This window comes from Parambassis ranga, chromosome 9, assembly GCF_900634625.1.
Source record: "Parambassis ranga chromosome 9, fParRan2.1, whole genome shotgun sequence".
NCBI classification, from domain to species: Eukaryota; Metazoa; Chordata; class Actinopteri; family Ambassidae; genus Parambassis; species Parambassis ranga.
The window spans coordinates 17742489-17764278 of NC_041030.1; the positions used below are offsets into that span (position 1 = coordinate 17742489).

General features: G+C 40.1%; 1 protein-coding gene across 4 annotated transcripts; it reads left to right on the forward strand.

Annotated features, from left to right (window-relative positions):
* Positions 1–4371: 4371 nt before the first annotated feature.
* Positions 4372–19869, forward strand: gak (cyclin G associated kinase). Of its 4 annotated transcripts, none has more exons than XM_028414146.1 (30): positions 4372–4526; positions 6687–6748; positions 7070–7129; positions 7561–7675; positions 8050–8192; positions 8404–8529; positions 9248–9337; positions 9627–9762; positions 10029–10141; positions 11798–11876; positions 12768–12885; positions 13478–13486; positions 14733–14782; positions 14902–15050; positions 15229–15351; positions 15460–15593; positions 15677–15871; positions 15952–16069; positions 16207–16286; positions 16481–16674; positions 16751–16912; positions 16987–17147; positions 17279–17534; positions 17622–17816; positions 17905–18042; positions 18124–18210; positions 18297–18581; positions 18669–18820; positions 19111–19287; positions 19366–19869. In XM_028414146.1, exons 1-30 carry the CDS (start codon positions 4385–4387, stop codon positions 19465–19467), a joined length of 3951 nt encoding a protein of 1316 aa, XP_028269947.1. In that variant the 5' UTR covers positions 4372–4384; the 3' UTR covers positions 19468–19869. The 4 variants fall into 4 exon arrangements, with proteins under 4 accessions (XP_028269947.1, XP_028269948.1, XP_028269950.1 ...); XM_028414147.1 differs by having other exon boundaries at positions 18672–18820; XM_028414149.1 differs by lacking the exon at positions 13478–13486.
* Positions 19870–21790: the final 1921 nt, after the last annotated feature.

The following is a 21790-nucleotide window of genomic DNA, read 5'->3' on the forward strand; positions in this document are numbered from 1 at the left end:
GCCCCTGCGTCATTACGTACGGGGCGAGTTTGATTCAATATCCGCAGTGTTCAACACTGTTACACAGAAAATAAACTTTGCAACAGCTCCGAATTTAAGGCATTTTTTCATACTCTGCGGAGATTAAGATGACATTGTAGGAAATCTAATGAGCTAAAGAGGACAGTTTTCCAATGGAAAGTTTAAATATTAAGCTTACAACATAGTAAGATATAAAGGTATGAGAATGGAATTCACGTTTTTACAAAACCCTGGTTTACAATCTAAAATCAGGTGAAACGTTCAAGAATCTGAAGTTAATCTGGAGCCAGCTGAAGCAGTTTGGGCACTTCATGCCCACTGAGACCCAACAAAGCGAGCAGGGTGCGGAGACAAAACCTGGGCCTGACCCAGGATTTACTGTAGAGATTAACAGATTTATCCTGTTTTTTTAAGCCTAGTTGTTATATTAATACTTTTTGCACTTGTTGCAGGAACTTTTTAAAATTTAAAATATGTTTATTCATAGGTGACATATGAAACAACTGTGCCAAATAATGGAAGAATTAAAGTACAATGCACGTCTGGTATTTAAAAAAATCTCAAAATTGAATATGAGACTACCCAAACAGAAATAAATATTTGACACTTAACGTTATCAGTTCTTTAGTTTGTATAAATTAAATCTTTAAGACACACGTCAAAACCGCTTGACATCTTGAACATACCCCACACGAGAGCGCGCAATTGAATTGTATAGCAGCGTCTCTCGTGCACGCGGGAAACTTCCCTGAAGGGTTGTGATTGGTCGCCGGCACACTCGCTCCACATCAGCCGACAGATCGGTCTATACAGGGGGCGTGTCCTATAATAGCCGCCGCTGTACAGGCTGTATCGTTTGCTCAGGGGGAAGCTGTAGTTTGTTGCCTCACAGCAAGAACGTTAACTTAACCAAGAAGTGAACGCGTTGAAGAGGTGTGCCCAATCAGAGAGGAGAGAACGACCCTCCTCATTGCCTGGTGGTGTCATCCCATCTTTGATTAACTGAAATGCTTTTTGCTGATTCAGTCAAGTCTGGTCCTGTCCTGTCCAGTTTGCCTCTTATCAACTCCATCAAAGTCAAATTTATAACCATGTCTGAATGCTCTCCTATTGAAACAGGATTTCATTTCCTCATTCAGGCAGCAGTTTGAAATAAGCACTAAAAGTCATTCATGCATGGGGCTTAAAACATGCATGTGCAAACTAAAACAAACATGATCCCAAACCTCTAATAATTTCTCTTTGTCATATAAAGCACACTGAGTGAGCCCTCTGTGACATGATTACCACAAATGCAACAGCAAACTGATTTATTTACACTCTAATAATACTTTGTAAAGTCAAATCAGTCCCAGAAAAATGTCTAAAAAAATACAGACCTCTTATGACGAATTGAACTCCAAGTAAAATATGTTGCATATGGATATTATTTGAAGAACATTTAGAAATCCCAAACTGTCCTCTTTTTCTAGCACATCACCTTCTCAGCCAGATGTTGTGACTGCACACTTTTATCATCCTTGATAAAAGCATTAGCCACAACACAGGAAAAGGATGTAATGATATGAGTGTGTGTGTTTCTCTGATGTTACAGACAGCTGGTCTTTGTTTAACTTTAAACAAAAACTTAGTGAAAATCTGTGATAAATTGGCCTTGTTCAGCATAAAACCCACCAACACAAATATTAATTTTGATGTAATCTGACTCTTTATGTTGGTTCTTGGATTTCTTGTTTTAAAAACCAGAATATAATCTTATAGCTTGGAATTAGATTTTGTCCTTGTTTGTAAAATAGGGTGACATTACAAGGATACTCAAAATACTGCCAACACCTGCACTCTATTTAACATTATATGTCCAGCTCCAGCATCACTTTTCATTTGTCACTGAAACTAACCCAAAATGGTCCTTTAGGATCACTCCACCACCAAGTGTGTTTTTTATCTGTTTGTTCAGGGTCTGTCTCCACATTGGCTCATGCCTCTGTGTAGTACAGTCAATATTATGTAAGAGGCAGAACTTTACATCTATAAATGTGCTTGGAATTATTTCCCAACGGCTGCTCTTTGGATCCTGTGGTGTAAAATGAACTCCACAACGAACCCAATGAACAGCACAAAAAGAAGCTAAATGGTTTAAGTGTAGCTCAGCTGTTATGTAAAAATTATTTTAAAAGTTTTATTTCAACCAACAGTTATATCCTTGATGTCCATCCATTCATTTTTTAAACCTGCTTTGTCCTTTATACTTGAAGGGTCATGGCAGAGATGGAGCCTATCCCAGCTGTCAATGGGCAAGAGGAGGTGTACACCCTGGACAGGTTGGCAGTCTACTGCAGGGCTTACATAGAGAGAGAAACAACCACTCACACTCATACACACCTACAACAGAGTCCCAATTAACTTAACAGCAGACTACTCAATTAACTTAAATGCATGTCTTCGGTATGTGGGAGGCAGCTGGACGACCCGGAGACAACCTAATCAGGGAGAAAGGCTCCAGCCAAATTCACTCTGCATTTTATAGATGCAGAATCACAGAGAGGTGACTGACACCCACACTAGAATAACACTCTCTATCTTTCTAACAAAACGTTTGCTAGGTTTTATTGGAATGCAGCATGGACTCTAACGTAACACCTGATTATTCAAATTTTAGTTGTAACAATAATAATAATTGAAACCTTTATTAGTCCCACAATGGGGAAATTGCTTAAGGCAGCCCAACAAAGAGCGCCATACACCAGTGAGTACACTGGAGGCTATGCAGGTAAAGTGTCTTGCCCAAGGACACACAACAGTGACTAGGGAGGAGTTGGGATCAAACCACCAACCTTCCGGTTATGGGACAACCCTGCTATACCACTGCACCACTGCTGCCCACAAAAAGAAATTAAGTGTTCAATGAGTGGAGCAGCGCGCGGTGCTCTCTCCGTAGGACAGAGCCATAACACATCAACATGATGATGATTTATTCATTTACACACGTTTGCCTTCTACAATCCTATATGAATGCCTGTGTGGAGTGTGACTGAAGGTCCTGATTAAAATACATGAACTTGTCGTGTACTTTATGTGTCCAGGAGAGGGCAGAGTAATCCATCATATTGTGTACAGTGAGATCCATAACCTCCAATGTGCATGAATAACATTTATTATTTCAGACATTAACATCAGACCTGTCTACAGTAAGAAGATAAAATTATAAAAACAATAAACATATGAACCACAGTCTCCACTAGTGTTGAAATATTGTCACAAAAACCTGTCATACTCACAGCTTTCATTGGGCACCAGTAAGTAGCAGTATTCATCAGCCAGGGCAGCAATCACAGCAAACAAAAACAACCATGGAAAATCACTTAAGCCCAGCTTCCTGGCGGCAGGGTCCTGGACCCCCATTGCACAGCGTAACAGTGGCTGGGACCACCCACCAGCAGCAGCTGGAAGCCCCAAGTTGAGTTGTCCTTATAATTGAAAATTCAGTTTATGCATTTATTTCAGCTGCTCAAGTGTGTCAAAATGTAAGGTGTCAATGTGTCTCACTCTATACTGCTCAAACATGAAGTCTCCATCCTCCTCTGTCAGGTGGTCGCTTTCACTGTTGACTGCATTGATCAGCATGTTGTTGCAGATGCTATCAAGGTGACCGCAGAACTTCAGCCATGGTCCTTCAGCACTGATGTGGTTTGTGGTGAATTTTCCCTTAACCTACCAAGATAAAAAAAAAATTATGATCTGATCAGCAGTGAGAACACAACAAACTATTTATGCCAGTGTTTTCACACAAACACCTGCCCCACTGTCCAATGCAGGGTCCACTCATCTATCCATCACCACAGCTACTGATCATACTAATTATCATATTCCTGGAGGCACATGCTGGAGGAGGAGGAGGAGTGGCAGTCATCTATCACTCTAGTTTGTTAATTAACCCCGGTTCTAAACCCTAAATTACATTAAGTGCACTGAAAATGGAGTGCACAGTTGAAATAAACTTTAAGATAAACTCCATCTGAATCCACTAAGTGGCTTTAATACTAACACGGTGAACTTAAAACTGATGGAAAACACATTTTTGTACCGCTCTGCAACATACCGACGCTTCATGATCACATGACTGCTTCGTGCTTTGACGTCATCACCCTTCACGGAAGTCAGCACTGTGATGATGGTGGCCTCGTCAGCTTAGCAGCAGGAAGAGGATGTTTGTTTCCAGTGAAAGAATAATATCACCTGATTATAAGTTTGTATAACAGATTAAAGCGCCGGGGAGTTTTTCTGCTGAGCTTGCGGGAATTTAGGTATTCATTCCCCCTTCTGGAGCTGGCATCTGTGAGCCTGAAATTGGGCGCTGGATAAGATGTCCCTGTTCCAGTCGGCATTGGACTTCCTAGCCGGGCCCGGCTCCTCCGGAGCGGCTTGCCGGGACCAGAATGACTTCGTCGGACAAATCGTTGAGCTCGGTGACATGAAACTGAGGATCAAGAGGATGATCGCTGAAGGTGAGATGTTGAATCACTACGGTGATTATTAATCACGGCTTGCGCTGCTAGCTGTGCTAACTAGCTGATCCGGCTAACATGCTAGCATTATTGACATACCTCTATTTGTAGTCAATGGACATAGCGTTAGCAAGTGAAGTGCTATGAGTCACCAAGTAAACACCAGTTGACAATCGAGTGTGGCTAATAAGCGCTAAATCGATTTATGGATCGAATTGTGTGAAGGATACAGCTTTAAGGTTCAGCTTGCCTCGTTAAATAATATCCGCTGTTTGTTAGTCGCAGTTATATATATGGATATATGCAAAACTGTTATTGTGAACCCTGCTGTCTGCCGTGAAGATAAGGCAAATTTGCTAAGGCAAAGTAAAGACAAGACATTTTTGTTAAGGCAAATGTTGTCACTAAAGCTATTAACTGTATAGGTTTAGCACTATTTTATATATATTTACTATACAAACAGCCACAATCAGAGAATTTGCAGTTTTGCTGGTTTGTTTCTTGTGACATCAAGTGTGAAAGACTGGCTGCATGTCAGGGTGAACTGCTTTTCACTTAATTTTAATACTTTTGTTTCCATTGTTTCTGATTAAAATAGAAATACACCTTAAAAGAGAATGTCATATAATTTTGTTGCCAGTGAATACTTTTAGTATTTGGTCTCACAAAGCTCATCATCTTCTGTATTTGTTTGTATAGAGCCACTCTGGTTACAGGACACGTGTAAACCTTCTGATCAGGCTGCTTTGCATTGACAGCAAATGTGGATTCTTGCCCTTGTTGCAAAGGGGCAACATAATAGACCTGTTTGACAGCAGACATCTTGATGTCTTGTCACAGTAGCAGGTGCATTTGTGATAGCTTGCTTCCATTAAGTGCCTTCATCAAATTGCCTGATTTGATGCTTAACTTTCTTTATGCTATCTTCCAGTGTTTGAGCTCTAATTCTCTTCCCATGAAACTGTGTAATTACAGTGTTGTGATTGCACGTCTTCAGTCCTGAGTGTCAGTGTGGAAGATTTCAGAGAACACTTGCAAGACTTTTAAAATCAAAGTGTCTGCTAGTTGTGGAGATCAGTTTACACTAAAAATCTGCTCTTTTCAAACTCCCATTCTGCCATTTGAAAGGTGTCTTTGTTGTAGTCCTTCACTAAGATCTTTGGGATACAATGGGTGGTTGTAACCAGATGGTTCTGTGATGGCTATCACTTTTTTCTTTTTGGCTGCAGCAATTATCTTTTATTATTAAGTTGTACTCTAGTGAGATTTAATAATTAGGGGTCTGGTGGAGAAGGACATGTATGCATTCTTCTTTGAATGGTGTGGGATGGTTCTTGGAACAGAGGAAACCATTTTTTTTTCGAGTTTTAGTCCCTGTCTTTCAGCACAAAACAAAAGAAGACATGACCCCTGCAGGGAACAGATAGAGTGTGCATTCTCAAAGTGACCAGCATTACATTTGAATCCTTTTAATGGACAATAAATTATGTATTGGTTTAATTGTTGGCTTCTCTGAATGTTTCTATTAAAAATGCAAAATGTTTAATGCACTTGACCATGGGGTTGGTAGTTCAAATCATAACAAGGTCATTAAATCAGGACAAGGTAAATGGAACACACCTGGGCTTCGGTTTAAAAAAAACATGTTTAAAGATTTAATCTTAATTGTGTTCCTTCAGTTTTTCACAAAAAGACTGGTAGTTGATTTACTCATCACCATGGTAACCTTGCCCTTCCTTGTTTGGACTGTGGCTTATTAAGTGCACTTACTTTGGAGTTTCTTTTCCAGCAGGAAACCACGGATGCTTTTAAGTCTTGAAGGGAATGTACTATGAAATATTTGTAACTTTCATACTTTCATGTCTGTGTGTTTTTTTTTTTTTTTTAGTAACCCAAACTTTCCTCTATGAAAACCTTTGCGATGATGTCTGTTCAGCGTTAGGTGTTTAGAGTTTATACAAAACACAGTGATTCCTCAGTGGCCAAAAGATAAGACGCTGACTTAAGTGGTTTCTAGACTTGCTTTGTTCATATGAAGATTTTTTTAGTGATCAGTCAGAACTAAATCAGCATTCTGTGGAATACACTGGGATGCCTTATGTCTGTATCTGTATATTGATTTATACAATATTGACATCATGGTTTTCTTGCTTTTCTCAGGTGGATTTGCCTTTGTGTTTGAAGCCCAGGACATGAGCGGTGGTAAAGACTATGCTCTCAAGGTAAGATGGTTTAATTATATATCCACCAGGTGTATTAATTCACATAATGCCAAACAAAGCAATGTAAACACACAATTCTTTACTAAATGGGAGGAATTTAGAGACATGGATTCTGTTGACTAAAATACTGCTAAACTACGTGGGCTTAAGATGCTTTATTTTGCAAATAACTATCTAAATAACAAGTGTTTGCATGGGGGAAATACCACCAGTTTCCTTATGTTCAAATCAGATATAGTCTACATGCATGTGATTGATCATATCACTTGATCACAGACCAACAAACTAACCATTGTTCTCTGTAAAAAATTTTATTTTAAGAGACTGCTGTCTAACGAGGAGGAGAAGAACAAGGAAATCATACAAGAAGTCTGCTTCATGGTATCCTTCATCAATTGGAAAGACATTTGTTTTTTTCTTATGGTCATATAGAGCATCTTTGATTCAGTATACATTTATAAGATGGAGGAAAACTCGTTCAGTACGGTACAATGATTGTCCAGTACAAGAACTAATATATATTTACAGTGTTAAAATGTAATTATATCATTATGGTCTCACAAACACAGGCTGCTCTGTGTTGTGTGGATCCTTAAAAGCTTGTTATTATCATGTTGTTATATTTATAAATAAATTTGAAGGAGTTTTATTCAGACAATTGTTATTCAGTGTTTTCCAGGGTAATCTTTGTGCATCTAAAGGGCAAGACACTGAATTATCTGTTGCATTTCAATGGCTCTGGGGAGCAGATTGATACCCTTTCAGATCTGTTGTGTTTATGCTGTATGTTCCTTTACCTGCTGGTTCCATAGAAAAAGCTGTCGGGGCATCCAAATGTAGTTCAGTTCTGCTCTGCTGCCTCCATCAGTAAAGAGGAGTCTGACACTGGACAAGCCGAGTTTCTGATCCTCACTGAGCTGTGTAAAGGTAAAAACACATACATACAGACACAGTTTGTGTTGTTTTTCAAATGCTGACTCAGTGCTTACTCATTGAACATACTAAAGTAAAGCGTGAATCAGAGGTTACTACTATTTCGCAGTAAATTCAACTGAAAGGAGTATGATGAAAGTCTGCTGCCTGTGGTTGTTCTGTTTCCTGCTTTACTTCCTTTTTGTGCAGTTACAACAGACTTGATGTTCATTCAGTTTTTTTTTTGTCCTCAGCCTTATAAGCAAATATCTCAGCGCACGCACACTATTAAGAACTGTTGTGAAGTCACTTCTTCACACATGATACAAACACTTTCCCTTTCATGTATTGGTTTTCATTCATTCATGTGTTTGTTTCCTCTGCCTCAGGTCAGCTGGTGGATTTTATGAAGCGTGTAGAGCAGAGGGCTCCCATGTCATGTGACACTGTGCTGAAAATCTTCTACCAGACATGCCGCGCTGTGCAGCATATGCACAAGCAGAAACCTCCAGTCATACACAGGGACCTCAAGGTTGGTCTGTCCCAGATGAATTATAAACCAACAGGCTGGTGAATGAAGAAAATGTACACAATAAATGGTTTAATTAAACATATTCACCGTTACTCTGTTTTGCAACAAACCCATGTGAAAGTTAATTACTTACCCATAAGTACTTTATATGATTGGATATCATGAGTAAATAAGTGACGATCTAACTCGCTGCTTGTTTGATGTGTTGCAGGTTGAGAACCTCTTGATTAGTAACCAGGGCACCATCAAGTTGTGTGACTTTGGCAGCGCCACCACAGTGTCACATTACCCCGACTACAGCTGGTCAGCACATAAGAGATCCATGGTGGAGGATGAGGTACACACACACAAACTATAAATATATTTAAACAACATTTAAGTGTCAATCTCAGCATTGGCTTCTCATCACAATACACTGAAGTGTTTTTTGTCTTCTTTCCAATAATATTCAAATTACCACTCCTATAAATAAAAACACTTTCTACACTTAAAATATATGTTTTCAGTTCACATTATTATCTGAAATTGAGTCTGAATCCTTTTCTTTTTAATGCATTTCATCTGGCTGACATTAACATGGTTGTGTTTAATAGCCTTTCCATAAAAACAGTTGTGCACCGATACTGTGTGAATATTACACACTATGTCAGCTGGGTCAGTAATGGTTTTGTTTGTATGCATAACATTTCACTATGAAATCGGAGAGGAAATAAACTTTCAGATTTCATAGTTATTAATGAGTCACAGATGATCACTGACAAAAATTATATTATAATATTCGATGAAAACCAGAAACCTTAGATTGAGTTAACAGCTACAGCCAGGAAGCACTGATCAATCTGCGTAATTATGTTTTCATACCATAACCACACAGACACCCTCTGGAGCTTTGCCACTGATGACCTCATTATGCAGGACACCAGAGATCCTGCTGTCTAAATCTAATAACCACCGGGCAACTGTTTTCATGCTAATGACACAAAATGGAGGGAAGAGCTTTTTATAATGAAAATATATGACGTTAGCTATGATGTTTATTTTCTCTTTCTCTGTAGATCACAAGGAACACCACTCCAGCATACCGCACGCCAGAGATGATTGATCTTTACTCTAACTTTCCCATCAATGAGAAACAAGACATCTGGGTCAGAGTCTATGCATTTTTCTTCTTTCTAGTGATTGTGAGACTGTAGTTGCATTTAAACATCCTTGAAACTGAGACTTTTTTTAAACATTGCAGAACTTTGGGAATGGAAGGAGACATTCACTACTTCCCTTCTCTTTGTCACACCGCTATCACATGACATTTACACAAGTTAATTCAACAAGTATAACAAATTGCAGGTGTTGTTACGGTGTGTTGTGGACATTATTGTCTGTTTTTGGACTGATTGATTGTGCTAAAATGTCTGTTGTGTCTGCTCTCCAATGCAGGCTCTGGGGTGCATCCTCTACCTGCTGTGTTTTAAGCAGCATCCATTTGAGGACGGCGCTAAGCTGCAAATTGTCAACGGGAAATACTCCATCCCTCAAAATGATACCAAGTACACGGTGTATCACAACCTCATACGTATGTACTGTCTCTCACTTTACCTAGTTCCTTTATCAGTTTTTTTATTGGCTACAAATTATATCTATGAGTCACAGTCTGTGTGAACAGCCCGCTAGATACCATAAACACAGTATTCAGGTAGAAATGCTGTGTCAGGTTCATCTGGGGGACAGGACTCATTTCAAATTGACAATATATATATTCAATTTAAAATATTCCTCCTTTATCTGTCTCACCCCTCTCTTCCTCCTCCTCATCTTCCCCCCCCTGCTGCTGCTGTCCAGGTTCCATGTTGAAGGTGAACCCAGAGGAGCGTCTGTCTATTACAGAGTTGGTCAACCAGCTCCAGGAGATAGCAGCAGCACGCAACGTCAATCCCAAGTCTCCTATTACAGAGGTAAGTGTGTACATGACTGCTGCTGTAAAAATACTGTCACACTTGGTATAAGAAATTGTACTATGATGCCAAATAGTAGGACTCTGATGGTTCGGCTGTATTTCCTCGTCGCCATGATAACCATAGTGTTGCCGTTGCTGTCTTACTGATTACAATTAGATGTGTTGGCTTGTAGTTTTAAACAGTTTTTTGCCTCGGGTGTCAGTTTTAGTAAGTAACATCTTTTACAAAGCGTGTTTTGGAGTAAACAACTCCGTTGGCTGAGACACTGTCACACATCCTTACTATGTGCCAGCCTGTGAAGAGGCTATTGACAGGCCAACGCACACGGCTTCTTCCGCTCTGTATGTGTTAATGTGCACACACACACACAGGCTGGAACTATTGATGTGGTTCCATTTGATGAACATCACGTACGGGACGGACACACACACACACAAAACGGTGGCCACAAAGGAGTCTGTATTCTCTTTCCCAGGCTCCTCTCTTCCCAGCTGGCATGGGGCTAATGGGTCTAAAGAGACAGAGAGACACTAGGTGGCAAATCGCTGAACTTGAAATTCAAAAACAAACAGGAAGTGATACCAACACTTTAGCAGTTAAGCAGTGTTTCGAGTGGCACAGTCCATGTAAAAGCCACGTCTACCCCCAATTATCATGTGTAGCCAGTGGAGCACAATCAGATTTAAGATAATCATCAAGGTTTTGGAATAAAAGTCCTTTGACTCTGACCATGACCAACTTAGCAGCCACAGCCTCTTACAATTCCTACCACAAATCCACAAATCCTGGTACTTATCACTAAATCCTTAGTCATAGTTGTGATTTATATAAAGCTGATTTCAGAGTCAGAAACCTTCTGGTTTACAGTGATTGAACAACTTTGTGTTCTGCAACATGTGCCTGTTGGTTTGATGGATCACTGTTAATGCAGAGTATCCTGAACTAAATTTTAGTACCACTTTTTTTTGCCTTGGAAGACATTAATGAATTAACACAAAGGGGTCTTCTCACCGAAATTCTTACTAAACCGAAATCCTTATAAGGCTGGTAAAGTGTGTGCATAGTGAAGGAAGATTTGGCTGATCTGATTAGGGTTAAGAAGGGGTTTCCCTGCTGGCCGTAAGGGGATTATAATCCTCCTGCTTCTCCTCCTCGCCACCGAAGCTCAGCACAGACATATGGAGAGGAACAGAGAGGAGGGAGAGGGAGAAAACTCTCAGAGGTGGAAGTGAGATACAGAGAGGGAAATACTGTAGACATCTCAGCAGGGGAAAAGAGACGCAGAGGCTGTCTGGCTGCTGTAACACAGGCCCACAGACAGTGCTCATTAAAAGATTTTATATTCTACATGTGTGTTTTTTTTTTTCAAACTGAGGATTACTGTTTTTTAAAATAATTTTTCAGGGTCATATAAAATGTTTTTTAATATTTATATTTAAAACATTTCTTTGATTTCCTCATGATTTTCCTCTCTCTCAGTTAACTTTTGTTAACTAACTTTTGTTTTCTAGATATTTATCTTTTTTTTTTTTTAAGTCCTGATCATAAATTGTGTTTATCTGCTCAGTTTTCTTTTTGTTGACCTATCCGTTGACAATGTTGAGTACGTACTACTGTTGGCGTCCAGTGTATGATGGCTATGAATGTCTGCAGCTGCTGGAGCAGAACGGAGGTTTTGGCAACAATGGAGCACAGCTGCCCATGCAGATCCACAACGTCCAGAACAATGCAGGTAAAAGTGTGTTTGAACGGTGTTGGTGTGGTCTCAGTGTGTTTGAGGCAGTGCTTTTACACTTGTGAAAATGGAACTGCTCTGTCTAAAGTCTTCTTCTTCTAATTTATCCATAATAGGGTTCTAGCTTCAGTTTATACTGCATGCTAACAAACAGCTAAAAAATAGCCAGAGCCATGTGCGGCTTTAAACACATGACACTGAGGTGATGCTTTGTATACGATGATTTATGGAACCAGTACAGATATGGACACTCATATATACTGGATGATGTGTGTGTCACTTTTTAAAATAAGACTCTGTGCACGGTTTATTAATTCTTACAGTTATTTTATATGAATTTATCTGCATGAAAAACTGCTGACAAAATATGTGTTGAAGAAATCATAGAATGGGACATGCCAACTGTGATTCTGCATTTTATCTGAAGTAGAAAAGCTCAAGAATGAGCTTTGTTTAGATAAAATAAAATAACTAAATGTACCTTTATGTTATATTTAGTTTTGTTTATGTTTCTTGCCATATTTCTATATAAAATATATACATACAAGCTACTGTAGATGCACACCGTAACACTGTTGTCTATCCATTAAGAGGATTTCTGCACTGACAGTTAGCCATCTGTCCAAAGGTAGAACATGTTTGCGTTACTAAAGTTACCTGGGGTTGTATCTCAACATTAGACTGCTGTACCATATGTGTACCATAAATAAAAACAACAACAGATTGACTGATCACGTATATTTACCCTCAAGGTATAACAATCCTTTTATATTATATTTTATATCCTGTATAGTGTTTGACATATTGCAGCTTAAATGCAGTTTATTTATTTATGTTTTCAGTGCCTAATATTTAGCATTTAAACTTTTTTCCTCATGCTCTGTTTAGGTGTGTTTGATGCTGATCAGGCGGGCAGTGGCCTCTTTGATATCTTGCGGGGTGGAACAGAGCGTTTCCTGACCAATATAAAAGATACCTCCTCTAAGGTCATCCAGTCGGTAGCCAGGTAAGATGGTGGACCTTGTTATTAGTAAGAATGTTATTGCTTAATTTTTTTTCATTGTCCAGTTGCAGTAATATACGTATGCATCATTTGGCATAATTTAAAATGTATTTATATATCATTAAGTGTTTACTGTAATGAACATATGCACCTATATATTCAGTCATCATGTTTCATCACAGTCTTATCACCCTACAGGAAATGTAGGTTCTTGTTTACCTGTTAATACTCTGTGTAGCCACTCATTCTCACTCCTACCCTGTTCCCTGTTTTGAAAGACACTTGCAGCACAAAAAAAAATTTTTTTCTTATGGAAGGTATTTCATTTTTTTTTACCAGCCAGTGAAAATCAGTATTAATGGTGTAATCTAGTTTTCTAAGCTAACAGTGACAATAAGCATTGACCTTATGTACAGGTAGGGAATAAGCAAAGTGTTCCATTAGTAGCTACGTTCTGAAGTTTGATGTTTCATTTTTTAGTCTCTCATCAGTTTGCTCAGTTTTTGTTTTTTTGTTTTGGTCATTTTATTTATTTTTTGTCGTTTCTTTTGTTTGTCCCAATCCCTCATGGTCCCACTATGTGTCCATCACCTAGCAACCCAAGGTAAATATGGGTCAGTGAAATGCGTCAACTCATGCGTTACTCTGTGTGTTCTGTAGTGTGTGTTTTTGATTTAGAGGAGAAAAAGATGTGCTAAAGCCTTGTTGCCGTGCTGTGTGTCCGTCATCACAGCTTGCTGATCCTAACATCACACAGTAATTCAGTCGAATGAGTGTAGAGCATGATGTGAATGGACATGATATCCACTTTATAGATTTAATCTGGATCTGAGGACGAAGATGTGGGAGCTTGAGGAAAAATATAATGTAGATCTGCACATCTGCTGAACAGAAAAGGCCTCAGTGACTACACGGAAGCAGCAGGAAGGATTAGCTAGTTCTACTTTAGAAATTAATTGTATTAATTCCTTTTTTTCTTTACAAATCAACAGTATATGAGTCTTAATTCCTTGCTCACTTAGCAACTAGTTTTAGTGCAGTCTCTACACATGTCATGAGTGGATTCAGTGTATGAATATTATTCAGCTGAGCGATGTATCCAACCAATTCCCAGTGAACAAATAACCCTGGTTGGGAGTCTCTGTCCTATATGAATGACTAAATGACTAATGAGTGAGAATAAATGAATGTAGTTACAAAATAGACTAAATAACAACGGCTCCGCTGCTCCATTGCTTACTACATATAAATAATAATTTCAGCGACATACTATGCGCCCTAATCAGCATCATCTCTGTGTCCTAATACCATCTGAATAAAATTGACTGTCATCAGCAGCTCAATTTCTTTGCTTGGCCTACATTTTGCTTGTCTGTACTAAAATAACAGTAAAGTCTTGTATCAATGTTAATAACGTCATTGTTCAGTTATTTTTTTTGCTGGAATATCCAATGATGAATAATTCCTAAGCATAAGTGTATTGCCAGTAATGCTTGACAGTAAAGGGGCCGCAATGTGTTCCCAAGCATCTGCCAGATGCTTGTGCTGCATTATATACTCAGCAAAGACATGAACTGGGCTTTTCAAATTTGATAAAATAGTCTTCATCAAATCAGGTTAAGCATTAATGGCTACAAGGAGTCAATCAATCCAGAAGAGTTTGGTTATATACGTTTGTATATTGTAATGCTGAGTAATGCTTTTTTTGTTTCTGACCTAGCTTGGCTGTTTGTGCACAGTCTTTTAGACATTATACAGACTGTTGAATTTTATGTAGTAATATGTGTCTGTTCTCCCTACAACACTGTGTACCAACTCCTTTTATAAGTGTATTTGTAATTTATTTACAGCTATGCCAAAGGAGACCTGGATATTTCTTACATCACCTCCAGAATAGCAGGTAGAGACACTACCCACCACAAAGACACTTTTTTTAGCATTCCTAAGCTTTACATTTTAAGAAAGAGATAATATAGTGGTGACTAATATCTCTGTATACGCGTGTGTGTGTGTGTGTAGTCATGTCTTTCCCAGCTGAAGGAGTCGAGTCAGCAATAAAAAACAACATAGAGGACGTCCGTCTGTTCCTGGATTCACGTCATGCTGGACACTATGCTGTGTACAACCTCTCCAAACGATCTTACCGGCCTTCACGATTTCACAATCGGGTAAGAAGCGCGTGTGTGTGTATGCGTGTGTTTGTGTGGTGGTGTCTGAAAAAAGCAGGTAAATTATAATTGTGACTGGATCATTTGTTCACTCTCAACAGCTGCACTTAGTTGCAGGTATCTCTGTTTTTATAATGCTTCTTGCTCATATGACTGAAGAAAGTGTTCCTGTGTGTAGGTCTCAGAGTGTAACTGGCAGGTGCGCCGTGCCCCCAACCTCCGCAGCCTCTACAGTGTATGCAAGAACATGCATCTATGGCTCAAACAGGACCAGAGGAACATCTGTATAGTACACTGTCTGGTAAGTTAAACCTTCATGCATTAGGAGAAGAAGCAGAGGCTGAGACACAAGGTGATGATATACGGCGGAACGTATAAAGACCTAAATTGTCAACATTTCTCCCTTAAGGATGGCAGAGCAGCATCCGCGGTGGCAGTTTGCTCCTTCCTGTGTTTCTGTCGTCTTTTCACCACAGCTGAGGCTGCTGTCTACATGTTCTCAATGAAACGCTGCCCACCTGGCATTGCACCCTCGCACAAGAGGTACAAAAACACACAACTATGCAGAGTACAATATGTGAAAAAAAGGAAATCTGTTAATATGTTATCTAACCCTTGATTTACAGATACATCGAATATATGTGCGACATGATGGCAGAGGAACCCATCATCCCTCACAGCAAGCCTGTGATTATTCGTTCCATCACCATGACACCTGTGCCGCTGTTCAACAAGCAACGCAACGGATGCAGGCCGTTCTGTGAAGTATATGTTGGTGACGAAAGGGTCCTCACCACATCACAGGAATATGACAAGATGAAGTAAGTTCTTCAACATTTATTTGAACAGTCCCAGTACTCCTTTATTTTAGCATTTGCTCACACGTCTTCACTCCGTTCAGGGATTTTAAGATGGAAGATGGGAGAGCAGAGATTCCCCTCAATGTTACAGTACAAGGAGATGTGCTGGTGGTCATCTATCATGCAAGATCCACACTGGGAGGACGTCTTCAGGCCAAGGTAAAGACGTAAACGAGCGTGACTACAGAGAGTCTTGTTACTGTACTGTTGAAATGTATTCATTCAGGATACTATAAAAATGTTGTGATGAATATAAACAACAGTGTATACATTTTAAATCCCCAATTCTCTTTCAGATGGCGTCCATGAAAATGTTTCAGATCCAGTTCCACACAGGCTTTGTGCCGAGAAATGCGACTACTGTCAAGTTTGCCAAGTATGTACACGTTCTTGGATCCAGGAAATCCATAAAAATCATTCTTAAACTGTGAAGCCCTCTTCACACATGTAGGCGGTTGAAGTCCATACTATGCCCCAAGTGCACTGTGTGTGTGAAAAGGACTTTACAGTAACCTTTACAGTCATTTACTTCATAACCTTCTATTTCTCATCTACTTCTTCTTCTTCCAGGTATGACTTGGATGCCTGTGACATCCAGGAGAAATACCCAGACTTATTCCAGGTCAATTTGGACATTGAGGTGGAACCCAGGGACAGGCCCACTGCCAAGTCTCCTCCATGGGAAGGATTCCAAACCAAAGGCCTCAACCCTAAAATCCTTTTCTCCTCTCGTGATGAACAGCAAGAGATCCTCAGCAAATTTGGTAGGTAGCCTTACTCTTCAGTTTTTTTCTATTCACTTGTACATATTAAATAAAGTTTAAACCTTAATCACTGCAGGTAAGCCTGAACTGCCTCGTCAGCCAGGTTCTTCTGCTTTTTATGACTCTGAGTCGGCCCAGCCAGCTCAGACCCCTGACAGTTCTAATGCAACAGAACTAGAATCACCGATGAGCAACGATACAAACTCCGGCAACTTCTTCCAGACACTGGATTGGGAAGGTACTGCATGAGCCTGGTTATCTAATGGCTGTTTAATCATCAGATTGGTGCTGACCAGTTACTTGTATTTCCAGATGCTTGCGGCTCTCAGGATGCCACAGGCAGCCAAGGAGGAGGCTCCTTGAATGAGCAGGAGGATCTAAGTGATCAATCAGAAGGAGAGTCTTACTCTGCCCCCATTGGGGAACCACTATCACGTGACACCAGTGAACCGTTGTTTGATGCTGACTTCCAGGTGAAGATTTCTCCATGCTGCTACTACTACTATCAATACAGCATGATGTCTTTTTTCACAGTGTTTTAAGAACAAATTAATAATTTTTTTTTCTCCATTAATGCTTTCTTGCTACCCCTATCTCCTCTCAGACCTCCCCTCCTGCAGCCCTGGATTCCCCTATAGGTGACACAGCTGACCTGTTGGGGTTGAACTCTGACCCTCAGCATCCTTCCATGTCCTCAACCTCCACCTCTGATCCTCTTCACGAAAACCAGGGTGGAATGAAAGCTGCATCTAGCAACAGTGACCTCCTCAATGACCTGTTTGCACCTCCTGCTGGTCAGACGGGAGCAGTGCAGGAAGACTTGTTCTTCAGTAGGCCAACCAATACACCAGACTCAAAACGTAAGTAACCGAAGATACATATTAGTTAATTGCATTATTATAATAATCTTCTAGTTATCCTTAATGTATTGTTTATCTGTGACACAGCTATGGGTGACCTGTTTGATCCATTTGGGATGGGGTCTGGCTCTGGTGTTGGCTCCAGTGTTGCTTCATCTCGACAAGCCTCAGGACCAGACCTGTTTGGAGACTTGTTGGGTTCTGATAGCTCTGCTACCAGTGGATTTAGTTCAGCTCACAGCAACCCGACTACTAATACAAACACCAGTCTCTTCAACCTGAGTGAGTACATCATCCATGTGTCAACCAGTGCTGCCTCAGCATCTTCACAGAGATATGATAATTAATTTTTAGTGCTGTCTCTCAACAGATAAACTTGTGAATGATGTTCCTAAGATGACTTCATCGGCCAGCCAACCAGACTTGCTGGGTGGGTGGGACAGCTGGGCTGCTGGCACCACCGCTGGCATGAGTACAACCACCAGCAAACCCAACTATACCAACACAGGTAGGTGGAGGAACAGCAGGGGTGAGTTCTTTAGATATGTTGAGAATTGAAACTCATATATCTTTGCTATATTTTCTTTAGCTTCTGGTGTATCATCTATGTCAAAGGCCAAGTCTCAGACCTTTGATCCATTTGCGGACCTGGGAAACCTTGGCTCTAATTTACCAGGTAAGAGGCCTGGTCAGATATCATCTTGCTTGTAATGGTGCCACCGGAAGCAGAAGTGACTATCATCCCTCCATGTTTTCTTGCAGGTTCCTCCAGCAGTAATTTTTCAGGCCCTTCCTTTAGCACAAAAGGTCCTTCTTCCTCCAGCTCCTCCTCCTCTGCTAAATCTCAGTCCCAACCTTGGCAGTCTGCAAGACCCACCTCAGCCCAGAACAAACCTTGGATGCCTGGATCAGGACCTGGATCTGCACCCAAAGCGTCCTCAGGGTCTCAGTCTGCTTCCACACAACCCACTAAGCCCAACTACAACCTCAACTTCTCTAGTGTCATTGGCGGGAGGGAAGAGAGAGGAGTCCGCGCTCCTGGATTTGGTAAGAGAGTTTTCAAATATTCCTTTCTATTAAAAATATCAAATATTCCTTGACCAACCTAATGTTGGTGTGTTTGTTGTTGTGAAGCAGGCCTTAAGCCGAAGGTGAAGGAGGATGATTTTGGGGACCTGCTGTCAACTCAGGGTTTTGCTTCTAAGTTTGATAAGAAGGGACCAAGGACCATTGCTGAAATGAGGAGACAAGAGATTTCAAAGGACATGGATCCTCTTAAATTACAGGTAACAATGTCGGTATATATGCGCGACTGACTTTCCTGGATCAGTAAACTGCTAATTAAAATCTTTGGCTTCTGCCTTATTCACCAGATGATTTTAGAAGAACAGAATTAGATCATCTGATTAGCCTTTTTACTGCTGCTGTACTTGCCAAAGGGGCCAATTAGCCCAACATGGTACCTTTTGGCAGGGGACAGTCAGAGCTTAACCTCACAAAGCGCTGTCCAGCATCTGCGCTATCTTCTTTTTTGTTCTTTATTGTAAAAGTAGTAAACATTTGTTTTATCATGCAGATTTTGGATTGGATTGAGGGAAAGGAGCGAAACATCCGAGCGCTGCTGTCCACTCTTCACACCGTGCTGTGGGAGGGAGAAACCCGCTGGAAGCCTGTGGGCATGGCCGACCTGGTGACACCCGAGCAGGTGAAAAAATACTACAGGAAGGCTGCGCTGGTTGTCCATCCAGATAAGGTACAGTATCACTTAGTGCGTTTACTTTTAAGCATGACAGAAACATTATGACTGTTTTTCTGACTCTCTCCTCTGTAGGCCACAGGCCAGCCCTACGAACAGTACGCTAAGATGATCTTCATGGAACTAAATGACGCCTGGTCGGAGTTTGAGAACCAGGGATCTAAAGCACTCTTCTAAAACCCTGGCCTAGATCCCAGCTAGACCAGACCAGATCATGCTGAACTGGATTTGGCCTAACCAGACAAGGGTTAGACTGGGCCAGATTGGACAGGACTGAGCCCACATTGGGCCTTAGGGGCCACAGGGCCTCTGAGAGGTGTCCTCTCTACCATTCCCTCCCTCCTTCTTTACTTTTCTTTTGTTTCTACAGTCAACAAAAACAAAAGACTTTTTGCCTCACGTGTGGCTGTAGTGCAAATTCACTGATTCATAAACAGCTGGTGATCGTTCTTAAACTCACTGCCTACCTGTACAACTTCCTGAGTGGTGCTGCAACCGTCAGGAGGGAGGAATCAGTGACAATCACAGACGGCGAATGGGAAAGGAAAAAAGGACTTTTACAAAGATAATTATCATGACCATGATATTCAGAAAAAAAATGACATAATGACCCAACACTAATGAATATTTTGGGTTGTGGCTGGTAGGTTTGTGGTGTGTGCCTGGCACTTTGGCAAAATAACAATCATTTGGCAGACTGGAAACAAAAACTACATGGCTGTAAATGAATTAGCATGCCAGCTAACATGAAAGTATTAAGCTTTGTTGCCTCAAAATCAAACAATGCTGTTGAATTTTGGTACGTACCAGCCACAGCAACAAATGGATTAAAAAAAATTCCCATCTTAAATACAGAAACAGGATTTAAATCATCCCACCTGGATTTTAAGACAAGGTAGAACTACTGCTGCACCTTGGTTGGATCTCTTCTTGAGCCATTCCCTCTCACCAGAACGTGAAGACTGTTGCCTGCTGAACACTACTGCTGCTGCTTCTACCATGACAGATATTGCTGCGCACACTCCTCAGATTGATGTTGAAACTTGCATCTTTTGGAGCCCATGAGATTCTGTGTGGGCGGTCTGTTGTGTGTTTTTGAAGTGCTCTTTTAATTCCACCCACTCAGGCTACTACTGTGTGGCTAACTGCATGCTCTCCCACACTCAACAACCAAGCAATAGGAGTGGTGTGTGTTTGATTTCAAACCAGGGTAGTCTAAACGGGCAGTGGCTCTTTTTTTTTTTTTTTTTTTTTTTTTTTTTTTTTTTTTTTTTTTTATTGAAGTGCTCTTTTCTTTGTAGCAGAAACAGAGAAGAGTCTACCTGATTGATAATGCTGGGCTGCAGATGACATGCTTGCCCAGCACTGACACTGCTCATTGCTTTCTGAGCACCTCCATCGCCACCATCATTATTAACCTCACTGTCTCCTTAAGCCCCGCCCACACCCAGTGTCTAGTTTAGTGGACTTCTTTGTTTAAAAAAAAAAAAAGATCAAAAAGTGAAGGATGGAAAAGAGAATATGGTGATTTAATCTGGTCGGTTTATGTATTCTTTGGGTTCATTCTGTGTTTATATTGAGATGTTTGTCAGTTAATGATCATAAATATGAAAATTTTATCATTCATTAAGTGGCTTTGTCAAGATTACAGCCTGGGCAATTGATTTTCTTTTTTTGTTGTTGAGCTTTATGCTTTTGTGAGCGAATGCTTGTGTGATAGTGTGCGTGCTTGTCGTTCTAGAGGAAGATAACAAAACTTTTTTCCATTATCATTCTTTTTTTTTTCTTTTAACTTAATTTTGCTGTCTTTTCAAAAAGATTTTCCATCTTTTTTATATTTCATATTTTACCTCATGGACCAATCACATCACCTGTTTTTGTATTTATTATTATTCTGTTTTTTTGTTTGAGGGGGTGGTCACGGGGTTTGGAAATTCACATAATATATAAGTGGAATGTGCTGAGTGGGACAGTTGTTGGTTGATCACAGTGAGCCTCTTTGTTGCTGTTTTCATTCCAAAGCATTGAATATTAATACGAATGTGCTTTTACAAATATATATATATATATATATATATAGATATATCCTCTCTGTTATGTGGTATGTGTTTATCATTTGTCTCTTTGGTCTGTCTTTTCGTTTTTTACTTTCATTTTGCTTTCTTTGTTTTTTTTTGTTTGTTTTTTTCTTCTGATGGCAGAACTGAAGTTTTGCAACTTGACATTTTCTTCAAAATTCCCACACGAGGGGCCAGCAAACGTACATGAAAATAAACTGATGCTTGAAATTCAGTTAAAACTCTCATTGACAGTATGATTTAAAAAAAAAAAAAATAGTATACAGGGGAGGTCATCAGCAGTGTTTACTGTTACCAAATTGCATCATACTAATATGAATGTAGATTTTAATGCAAAAAGAGATCATTAAAAAATTCTTTTGATCCTGAGGCAATTATTTTGGTGTTTTGTCTTTTGTCTGTATTTTGGGGTATTGCTAAAT

Bases quoted from the DNA above. Each gene is read 5' to 3' on its own strand.
- gak (XM_028414146.1), top strand. From the start codon at position 4,385: ATGTCCCTGTTCCAGTCGGCATTGGACTTCCTAGCCGGGCCCGGCTCC. The intron at 15,872-15,951 runs GTAAGTTCTTCA...CACTCCGTTCAG, and splicing joins CAGGAATATGACAAGATGAA to GGATTTTAAGATGGAAGATG. The intron at 16,675-16,750 runs GTAGGTAGCCTT...TAATCACTGCAG, and splicing joins AGAGATCCTCAGCAAATTTG to GTAAGCCTGAACTGCCTCGT.